The sequence below is a fragment of the Polyodon spathula genome, chromosome 1, assembly GCF_017654505.1.
Source record: "Polyodon spathula isolate WHYD16114869_AA chromosome 1, ASM1765450v1, whole genome shotgun sequence".
In the NCBI taxonomy this organism is placed as follows: Eukaryota; Metazoa; Chordata; class Actinopteri; order Acipenseriformes; family Polyodontidae; genus Polyodon; species Polyodon spathula.
In genome coordinates this window covers 79,541,591-79,553,593 of record NC_054534.1, presented here as the reverse complement: position 1 = coordinate 79,553,593, position 12,003 = coordinate 79,541,591, and the positions used below count along the sequence as shown (strand labels likewise).

The 12,003-nt window shown below is 35.6% G+C and overlaps 1 protein-coding gene across 6 annotated transcripts in view; it reads left to right on the top strand.

The window, feature by feature from the left end:
* Positions 1-12,003, top strand: part of rapgef2b (Rap guanine nucleotide exchange factor 2b) — a 149,547-nt gene that overhangs the window by 82,880 nt on the left and 54,664 nt on the right. For 5 of the 6 annotated variants that reach the window (XM_041263307.1, XM_041263334.1, XM_041263325.1 and 2 more), the window contains one exon: positions 3,754-3,771. The exons of the other annotated variant lie outside the window; for it this stretch is intronic. In XM_041263307.1, coding sequence (XP_041119241.1) covers positions 3,754-3,771 — 18 coding nt within the window. The remainder of the gene's footprint in view (positions 1-3,753; positions 3,772-12,003) is intronic. 6 annotated transcript variants of the gene reach the window in all.

Genomic DNA, 12,003 nt, shown 5'->3' with positions numbered 1-12,003 from the left:
GTGTTGTTTAAAAATGAATATGAACTTATTTTCTTTGTATTATTCGAGGTCTGACAACACTGCATCTTTTTTGTTATTTTGACCAGTTGTCATTTTCTGCAAATAAATGCTCTAAATGACAATATTTTTATTTGGAATTTGGGAGAAATGTTGCCAGTAGTTTATAGAATAAAACAAAAATGTTCATTTTACCCAAACACATACCTATAAATAGTAAAACCAGAGAAACTGATAATTTTGCAGTGGTCTCTTAATTTTTTCCAGAGCTGTATATGTATGTATATATATATATATATATATATATATATATATATATATATATATATATATATATATATATATATATATATATATGACACACACACACACTACCTGTCAAATGTTTTAGAACACCCCCATTTTTCCAGTTTTTATTGAAATTTAAGCAGTTCAAGTCCAGTGACTAAACTGAAATGGTACAAAGGTAAGCGGTAAACTACCAGAGGTTAAAAAAAAGTTTAGGTTACCAAAAACTGAAAAATAATGTACATTTCAGAGTTATAAAAAAAGGCCTTTTTCAGGGAACAAGCAATAGGTTAACAACTTACAGCTGTTCTGCAGCAATGGAATTAAATTAAGCCTTGAAAGTTGATGCTAACAATTCCTACAGGTGTCCCAACTTTTGTTGATTACTTACAAACCCTCTGTCTGTATAAAAGCAGTCTTGGAACAGACTGTGTTACTACACCCTCTTAAGCATTATTTGGACAGTATTGTACTGCAGGAAGTAGTATATTGCTATCATAATGGTGAGAAAAAGGCAATTAACAAAGTAAGACAGACAGACCATTATAACCCTTAAAAGTGTAGGTCTTTCCTTTAGTGAAATTGCAAAGAAAGCCAAGGTGTCAGTGAGTAGAGCTTCCTACACAATTAAAAGGCACTTGGAAACTGGAGGAAATTCTGAAAGGAAGAGGTCTGGCAGACCCAAAGCCACAACAGAATCAGAAGACAAGTTTCTGAGAGTCAACAGCTTGCATGATAGGCGGCTCACAGGACAACAGCTTCAAGCACAGCTTAACACTGGTCGAAGTAAGCAAGGCTCAGTTTCACCTGTGAAGAGAAGGCTTCGAGCTGTGTGCAGGTTTGACAGGTCGAGTGGCAGTAAGAAAACCATTGCTAAGATGACAAAATAAGAAAAAGAGGCTTGCCTGGGCCATGAAGCACCGCCAGTGGACTACTGAAGACTGGAAGAAGGTCTTATGGACCGGTGAATCAAAATTTGAAATCTTCGGTTCATCACCAGGTTTCTGTATGCAGTCGAGTAGGCGAAAGGATGGTTCCTCGGTGTGTGACACCAACTGTCAAACATGGAGGAGGAAGCGTGATGTTCTGGGGCTCTTTTGCTGGATCCAGAGTCGGCGACTTGCACAGAGTGAGTGGCACCCTGAACCAAAACGGCTACCACAGCATTTTGCAGCGCCATGCAATACCCTCCTACAGCAAGATAATAACCCAAAACATACCTCCAGGCTATGTCAAACTACCTTAGAAGAAAAGAACAAGATGATAGGCTTCAAATCATGGAATGGCCAGCACAGTCTCCAGACTTACACCCCATCAAGCTGGTTTGGGATGAACTGGACAGAAGGGTGAAAGCAAAGTAACCCACAAGTGCAACACATTTGTGGGAACTTCTGCAACAGTGTTGGGAAGAACTTTCCGAACAATATTTGTATTCCATTGTAGAAAGAATGCCATGAGTGTGTTCGGCTGTTATATCTGCAAAAGGTGGCTACTTTGAGTCAAAAATTTAGATTCAATTTTGCTAAACAAAACGATTAAATTTCAATAAAAACTGGAAAAATGGAGGTGAAAACTTTTGATCGGTAGTGTGTGTATATATGTGTGTGTGTGTGTATATATATATATATTTCTGTGCTTCTGGCTGACACAGATTCAAGCAAAATGTTGTTCAGTCAAATCCATAGCCCACTGGTGATGATAATTGTACTTTTTAAACCATCTGTGTGTAATGACACCTTGTCTACTCTACAGTTAAATACCATGTTATGGGCATCATTGAGTACCGGTAGTTATTTTCAATATGTTTGACTGTATTTGCTCTAAAGCAAAAGGAGACAATGAAATGATATTATAAATGATATAGACAAGGTAACTAGAAAAAATAACAAACTCAAACTCACTCCACAAACAACGTCAGTATAAGCAGGGAGAGTATATGAGGCCAGGTTGGACCACACACTCTCCAGGATGTGCAACAGAATATGCATATGTGTCTGCATGCAGCTGAGACAAGCTACAGATAGCAGACGAATTCAAAGAGTAACTTTAGGGACAAATTAAAAACATTGGCCACAGCTAAGATCAAGGCGCTAAGAACTCTTTAACACAGTTGTTTTTATCTCTGAAAAAGGTTACGTCACCCTTGTGGTGCATAACTCCAGGAAACTTCTGATGTAGGAAACTTGCCAGACAAAGTTTAGTGATGATGCACTTTCAGATGCACTTTTAGATAAATAGGTTTCTTTTTACTACTGTGCTTGGAATGAACTGTAAAACCAAACATTTACAATCAATTTGCCTGGGAACAGGTATCATTTTAGTCAGATTTTCCAGTGTCTTGATGTGAATTTGGGCAGACCACCCACACACGTCGTTACTTTAATATAAATGTCTTTACTAAATAACCAACAACTTTCAACTGGAAAAGAGTAATAACCTTAAGAGCCAACAGAAAGCACAGAAAAAGGTGAATAGGAATTATTACTAAAAGCTGAATTGGCTGTGGCTTTTTGTGAAGAAAATACTGTTTTACTGAATGTAATTGTGTACATTTATTCTTACAATAGATTGTAAATGTTTTTCATTTATTTACAGTATTTTTTATTTTGGAACCATTTGAAAGTGAAGCCTAGAAAGTGAATAAATTACAATAAGGGGATGAAGTGAATCCCTGAATTTGACATTTGAAATGTCACTGCCTGGTGTGATGTCTGAATTGACATCTCTCTGAGTTGCAGACAGTTTCTAGAATTTTGCTGTGCAATGCAGACACCACATTTATGATCATAAAAATAAAACTTTGGAAGCCTATGGAAAGAACAAGCCTGTCCTGTTAGATCCACCACCATAGGAAGTACGGTACCTTTTGATTCTTGAATCATAGGCTGTTTAAATGAATACATTACAATACAAGGTTTTATATTACATTATATGTTTTGTTATTTGCAGATATATTTTCAACTGTGACTGTGGTCGTTGTGTAGGCGATTGTGTTAACTGGGTGCCCACAAGGACACTTTTCAGACCCACTGCAGTCATTACCTACTCATTATGCCTGCATGTGTAGATGTTAGTCCATTTTATTCATTCCACAGCAATCCTTGTTTTTTGTCCCCAAACTATTTAGAAAAAAAGCGATGCACTCCCAAAGAAAAATGACTTAATTTTACAACATCATTCTAAATTTGGGAAGAAATATTTTAATAGTATTTTTGTTTTTTTTTCTTTTCATTTTACATGGAAAATATTCTCAAAGTAATGAAATGTTTTGAAATGAACTGCATGTTAAAGGGTGCTCCAGCATGATGATTAATAAAAATACAACTTGCATGACATGCAACATCAATGTTAAAGGGCATTTTAAAGCTTTCAGCATACTTTTCATAACCTTGGAATGAAATATGGCATGTGTGATAATTCTCATCTTTTCCTTTCCTTTTATGGCATTCATTTCATTTTGGCTCACAGGAATGCACTAAACCTCAGGTATTGTAATTGTTGTGTGTAAACGTATACCAACACCGCTTTCTTGTTCCGTTGTCTTCCTTGTGCTTAATATGTTTATGTGCCTTAATGTGTCTTTTGTATGTCTTGTCTTGAAGGAAATGTTGGTTTTTCATAGAAATATAATGTTGAGTTTTACATTTTGTACAATTTATTTGTACACAGTTATAATACAATAGTGGGGTGAGGATTTCTTTTTAATGGTAATGGTTGAAGTGGCCCATGATTATACAGTACTGGTGCTTCTATAAAACAAGTGTTTAGTCATAGGCTTCAGAGGGTACATTTAGTAACTGAGGACACAAGGCTGAGTGACAAAGCCTTCATATATTTTCACTAAAGTCTTCTGACTATTTTTAGTGCTGTCATTTGAAGTATTCATGCAGTTAGTCAGCTGTGCTTGAATAAAACAGCCCAATAGCAGGTGTAAAACATTTACAAGCAATTTTAAAAAAGACCATAACATGGTCTGGACTGGTATGGAACAGCATTACAAACTTGTCTGTTGGTGTTTGTATGGTTTATAGGCTAGAGTTGGTTACAGGTTAGTGATGTATACTATGCCATAAAGGATTCACAGTCATATGACACTACAAGAACAGAAGATTTATAAACGAGCGTCTGTGAGGGGCAGGATCTCGGTATGTATTAGATTGGCTAGAAATATGTGTTATATTTTGCACAGTTCATACCTAATGACAGAACTTTAATGTCCAGCCATATTTTAAATATCTCATTTAAGTAGCAGGATAGTGTAAAATAAATAAATAAATAAATAAATAAAACTAAAATAAATTTTAAAAAAGCAATATTTACAGAATGTTTGAGAAAGATGTTGTTCAGTTACAGTGTTGTATATTTATGTAACCATGGTTTCTCTGTAGCACCAGTGGGATACTGTAAATGTACATTAACTAGCAGCAGGAGGTAAAGTGTATTTATAAGTATTACTTACTTTTTATCAAAGGCAAGGTGTCTATTTTCTGTCGGAACTACTGTGCAGATCAGCGTGATCATCTCTATAGCAAAGGCAGCGCAGCTGTAGGTTGGCACCATGGGACTATGGAAGAGTCAGACTGCATCTTGCATTGTTACCAGAGCTCTTGCTTGAGGTTGCCTATTTTGGAAAATAACATCATCTAGATTACCGGGACTCGGGTGCCTGCAGGGAATTATTGCTCGTTCTTTTTCATTGGAGGGAAAGCAAACACATAGTTTAATGTCTACCCTTTAAGATGAACGAGTTTAGGAACAACACTGAACCCCTTTTGTTTTTGTACGTCTGCATGGTAAGATATGGAATCCTTGTTCTCTGTTCACCCAACAGTACCCATTTGAAATTTTTATGAAATGGTTATTAATGAAAAAATGCTGCTTCTGTGGTTTAATTAGTGTTTCTTTGAATAGGGTATATTTGTATTAATTAAATTCCAACTTGTACTGATGATCAGTGTATTTTTCTGTTTTGTATTGAAATGATTTTAGTGTTTGAAATTAAGCCTCTCTGTATAAAACATGTACAAGGTATTTTATTATGTTGCTGAATATATAATAGCAAGTAAAAGTCAATTATTTAGACATTGTTACGGATTTAATAATAAGACAATAGTTCACTTATCATTTGTTTAGTTTTTTTTTTTTTTTTTTTGATAATTTGTCAAAGTAAAGTATTTTTAATGGGCCATGTGTGTACCCACGAAAGCGTATTACTTGATCCCAGGGACTGACAGACTGTGAACAAGTGCACTGTGGTTTACTGATGGCATGGAGTGATTTTAAGATCAATCAGTTCTTGGGTGACAAAGCTCTTCTTAACCAATGCATAAGGCCCCACTGACATTCTAAATGAATTATGTGAATTATTTCTTGCAGAACATTTTTTTTTTTCAGTCATTGGGAAAGCACCACATCACTTCTTGGTAGCATCATTTACATTAGGTTAATTTGGTTTAAAGTACATTTGATTTCAGGTTGCATAATTGGCTTCTTTTTAGACAAAATAATGTCACTGATCCAAAGACAGTATTTACAAGTAGGCTCCAATGTAGTAGTGAAATCAGCATCTAATAATAAGCAGCTTAAAATTCACTCAGTAATAAAATAAGAGAATATTACTGTTTGCCTGTTTTTGTTTTTTTGCAATGTTTTGTTTTCCCTGGTCCTTTATACATTTTATTTTGTCAATTTTGAGCCTGCATTTGGGTGGGAAAAGACTTCCCTGTGTTGTACTTGTACGTAGTTTCGCAGCAAAATATATATATATATATATATATATATATATATATATATATATATAATTATATATATATATAGTATATATATATATAATATATATATATATATATATATATATAATAATAATAATATTCAATTCAGTAATAATAATAATTTATAGACATAGGCTACTTTACAGTTATTTTCTGTTATTGTCAGAGAGTTCCAAGTGGTCGGTCAAGCAGTTGTCTAAACATAATAACCGATGCTGTACAACCTACATTCGCATGTTGCACGTTTTCAATTGATATGCTGCATTGTTTTCAATTGATATTGTGCAGGATTTGTATTTCTTTACAGTAAGGAACAAATATTATTATATCGGGAATCACGCATATCTGCAACTTTGTGCGGAAAAATCCTGCAGAGATATCGTGAGACACCAAGCTACTGTATTTTTCACCCAATTTAGAATGCCTGAAATGGCTGCAGCATAGGGGGGAAATCCCCCCAGCACACACAAATGAAATTCAAGCCTATATATCTATATATATATATATATATATATATATATATATATATATATATATATATATATATATATATATATATACACACACACACACACACACACACACACACACACACACACACACACACACACACACACACACACACACACACAGCGGTTTGCAGAAGTATTCACCCTCTGCAAAGTTTTCATTTTGTTGGCACCTGAGCGTAATCCACAACGCTTTCAAATTAGACTTTACATGTAGAATCAACACAAACTACTCCACATTGATAAAGTTCAAAAAATGCATATAGAATATAAATAAGATTTACAGAGAAAAACAGATTAATCTCAGTTGCATAAGTATTCAACCCCTTTGCTACTGCAGCCCTAAATCAGCTCAGGTGCAAATGATTTGTTTGAAAGGTCACACAATTAGTGAAATGGTTTCAGCCTGTGTATACTCAAAATGTTTTAAGTTGTATATAATTTCCCTCAGGTATATAAAGGCTTTCAAGCTGCAACTCACATAGTGATCCAACAAAGCAACCTGAAAGAACAAGAAGCTTTCGAAACAACTCAGGGATAAAATGGTAGAGAGGCACAGAGCAGGAGAAGGGTACAAGAAAATTTCAAAGACGCTGATTATGAGCACGCTGAGCACAGTAAAGTCCATCATTAAGAACTGGAAGATGCATAATACCACCCAGAAATATTTTTTTTGTTTGTGGAAATCTGTAGTGTTTTGGTAGACAGTGGAGCTGCACTTGTCTGAATCTGGGTGGGTTTTCAAACAAACATTTTCAACGGAGTGCATTATCTGAGTAAGATAAGATCAGGTCGCCCTCCCAAACTGAGCAGCCGGGCAAGCAGGAAACTGGTTCAGGATGTCACTCTGAAGCCAACAATGACCTTGAGAGTTCTGTGTCTGAGATGGGAGTCGGTGTTCACACATCAACAATAAGCCCGTCCCTACGCAAAACTGGCCTGTATGGACGGGTGGTAAAAAAGAAGCCATTACTCAAAGAGCCTCATTTTAAAGCATATATGGATTTTACGAAAAAGCACATAGATAATACTGCAAACATGTAGAAAAAGGTTTTTTGGTTAGATGAGACAAAAATTGAACTTTTCGGTCTAAATTCCAAGCGTTACGTCTGGTGCAAGCCAAACACTGCACATCACCCAGTCAACACCATCCCAGCTGTCGAGCATGGTGGTGGCAGCATCATGTTATGGGGATGCTTCTCTCCAGTAGGGGCTGGGAAGCTTGTCAGGATAGAGGGGGGAATGAATGGTGCAAAGTACAGGCAAATCCTTGAGGAAAACCTGTTTGAGTCAGTCAAGACTCTGAAAGTGAGGAAGAAATTCGCATTTCAGCAGGACAATGACCCAAAGTACAAAGCCAAAGCCACACTGGAGTGGTTGAACAAAAAGAGAATTCATGTTCTTGAGTGGCCAAGTCAAATTCCTGACTTCAATCGAAAATTTATTGGTGAGACTTGAAGATTGCAGTCCATCGACAAGCCCCAACAAACTTATCAGAACTAGAGCAATTTTCCCGTGAAGAATGGGCAAAAAATTCACCGTGCTACTGTGCAAAGCCAGTAGAGACCTATCCAAACACTCATACCAATAATTGCTGCAAAAGGTGCTTCTACCAAGTACTGACTTAAGGGGTTGAATACTTACGAAACCAGTACATTTCATTTTGTGCATTTTGTTTGCAAATTTTGCAGACATTTAACCTCCTCCTCCTATAACAGTGTTCAGTTTAACCACTACAGCTTTGAATAAAAAGTTTGTTTGAAAATATTCTAATATAAATAATATACTTCAGTGAAATATTCCACAAATTCTAAACATGGTTGAGTTAGAGGGATATAATTAAGCAATATATAATAGAGCCCATCGATGTGGGCTGTACCGTATGGTAGATGACCATGCCTGGAGTTATGTGTCCCGAGCTGTAGACGAGGGCGCTAATGAATGTCAGGGTCATCTACCACATGGTAGAGCCTGTATCGAGAGGGCTCTATTACTATTAAAAAAATATTTATTTCTTTATTTTCTCTTAAAAAAAAAAAACAAAAAACAAACAAACAAAAAAAAAAACCCTTAAAAAAATTTTGGATCTAAATGGAACTAAAGTGAACCTTGGGAAGGCGACTCCTTTTATCAGGTTTTTGTTTTAATCTTATCTTTTTTGTTGTATTCATACTTTTATAAAATTATTATTATTATTATTATTATTATTATTATTATTATTATTATTATTATTTGGATAGCATATTTATTTATTGGGGTCTTACTATTATAATTTATCTGGAAATGTACAATTGTTGAATAGTCCGTGTAGTATTGAGTCGGACTCGAAGCTTGTTGTTGGAGGCGGGGCATCATTCAAGCTGTCAGGGACCTCCTGATCACTTGTTTTATCACCAAACTCCTCAATAATGCGATCCAAGTCATTATTTTATTACTATAACATCTCAGAAAGCTCTGCTAATGTCTGTGATTCTTTGAGTGCTGGAACCGGAAGCTTCTTTGTTTGTGTCAGTGTTATCTCTGTTGTGCAGGGACTACAGGGTTCAACATAGGACCGCAAAGGGTTAAAGTAAATTTCAACCTTTTTAATATGTCAATTGAGGTATGAATAAATCAAAACATCTTGGAAAATAGGAGCACCTCTGAGTTGTCTACAGTTGCTGTAAGTAGTATAGAGAGAAGTACTGTCAGACAAACTGAAAAACTTACCATCAGTAGTGCTAGACATGAGATCGTTACCCAACAGCGACTTGATTTAATTGAAATAGAAAGAACTGAAAAAAATACCACAAAACAAACCACTTGGGCAATTAATGTTTTTTGAGACTGGTTAAAGGAAAACAATAAAAACACAAATTTTGAGGAAAACACTTCCCAGAGTTTAAATTCTCAGAGAATTTTATGCAACGGTCAAAAATAAAGAGGAACAACAGTACGGTATATCGAGATATATTTCTTTTGAGAGCTGAAATATTCAAATTAATTACCAAGGAAAAGATTATTATTATTATTATTATTATTATTATTATTATTATTATTATTATTACAATTGCATAATCTTTTTTCCAAACTTTGTCTTCAGTTTATTTTCACGGAAGCATTTTTAATAACTACGCACTAATAATAATAGTAGTAATAATAAGGATAGTAATAAGAATAAATAATAATAAAAAAATCACAATCTTTTGTTCCCTGTTTATTCAAATAAAAGTATACAGTTTTAAAAAAGCTTTTTGTACACTCATTTTATAGAGAAGATCGTTGTTATGGAGGACTATATAGAAAGTTTATTTTAGAGTGCTTATGTGGAAGGATAAAAAAAAAGGAAAACCTAAATAAATTCAGTTAAAATTAATAAAAATTATAGATAATTGTGCTGTAACATTTTAAGTATATAATCAATAAGACCCTCTACATTGGGCAATACTCGGCATATTACGACCGTTTAGTTGTTATATCGTAAGTCCTGGGTAATGGGTTTGCCAAATATTACGGACCATCGTGGGAGACACACCCCCAGTGTCGGGAAACTATATATATAATTTATATATATATATATATATATATATATATATATATATATATATATATATATATATATATATATTCGATGTTTATATGTTCGATATTTTTTTTTAAAACACTTAAGCTCTAAATCAATTATTGTAAGGTGACATTGGTTTTATGTTGGGAAATATTTTTAAGAAAAACAAAAAACTGAAATATCTTGCTTGCATAAGTATTCAACCCCCACACATTGATATTTGGTAGAGCCACCTTTCGCTGCAATAACAGCTTTAAGTCTTTTGGGGTAAGTATGTACCAGCTTTGCACATAGTATCGGAGTGATTTTGGCCCATTTTTCTTGGCAGATTTGCTCCAGGTTGTTCAGGTTGGTTGGACGACGCTTGTGGACCGCAATTTTCAAATAGTGCCACAGATTCTCAGTGGGATTGAGATAAGGACTTTGACTGGGCCACTGTAGGACATTCACCTTTTTGTTCTTGAGCCACTCCAATGTTGCTTTGGCCTTGTGCTTGGGATCATTGTCCTGCTGAAAGGTGAATTTCCTCCCAAGCTTCAGTTTTTTAGAGGACTGAAGTAGATTCTCTTGCAGTATTTTCCTGTATTTTGCTCCATCCATTCTTCCTTCAATTGTAACCAAATGCCCAGTCCCTGCTGATGAGAAGCATCCCCACAGCATGATGCTGCCACCACCATACTTCACTGTAGGGATGGTGTGTCTTGACGCATGGGCAGTGTTAGGTTTGCGTCACACATAGCGCTTTGAGTTTTGACCAAAAAGCTCTATCTTGGTCTCATCTGACCACAAAACCTTTTCCCACATCGCAGCTGGGTCGCTCTCATGCTTTCTGGCATACTCCAGACGTGCTTTCAGATGGTACTTTTTGAGTAACGGCTTCTTTCTTGCCACCCTCCCATACAGGCCAGTGTTATGCAGAGCTCTTGATATGGTTGACTGGTGCACCATTACTCCACTTCCAGCCACTGAACTCTGTAGCTCCTTCAAAGTGATTTTTGGCCTCTCTGTGGCTTCTCTCACAAGTCTTCTTCTTGTTTGAGTGCTGAGTTTTGAGGGATGGCCTTTTCTTGGCAGTGCCTGGGTGGTGTGATGCAGCTTCTACTTCCTGATTATTGATCCAACTGTGCTCACTGGGATATCCAAAGAGTTGGATATTATTTTGTACCCTTTCCCTAATCTATGTATTTGTATTACTTTATCTCTAACTTCTGTAGAATGCTCTGGTCTTCATTTTCCTTCAGATTCACAGCCTTACCAATGATCCTTCAACAGTGGGGTTTTTATCCAGAAAATGTGACAGCAACTTTAATGGTTCACAGGTGGAGGCCAATGGTAAGGTAATTGTGTCCTCGTTAGGGCAATTTCTTTCATTGATGCAAACTGGGAGCTTCCACAGCGCAGGGGTTGAATACTTATGCAAGCAAGATATTTCAGTTTTTTTATTTTTCTTAAAAATATTTCCCAACATAAAACCAATGTCACCTTACAGTTATTGATTCTGAGTTTCAGTGTTTAAGAATAAAATATCAAACAGAATGAAATTTCAGTTTACCATTTGTAATTTGGTAATATGAGAGAATTGGTCAGGGTTAGGGTTAGCAAGGCTCTGTATATATACACACACACACTCTTATGAGTATTGAATTGAAGGGTCAGTGGAGTCGACATTTTTGTCAGCACTTATGATAAAACATTTTTACAAAAATGTAAAAAAATATTATCATAAGCGCTGACAAAAATGTCGACTCCACCGACCCTTCAATTCAACTGTACGGAGTAGTTACTGCTGGTAGGATTCAAACCCACACTGACAGTTTAGTCAAATGGATCTTAAGTCCATCGCCTTAACCACTTGGCCATGATAATTTGTCTTAAAACATAAATAAAAATAAGA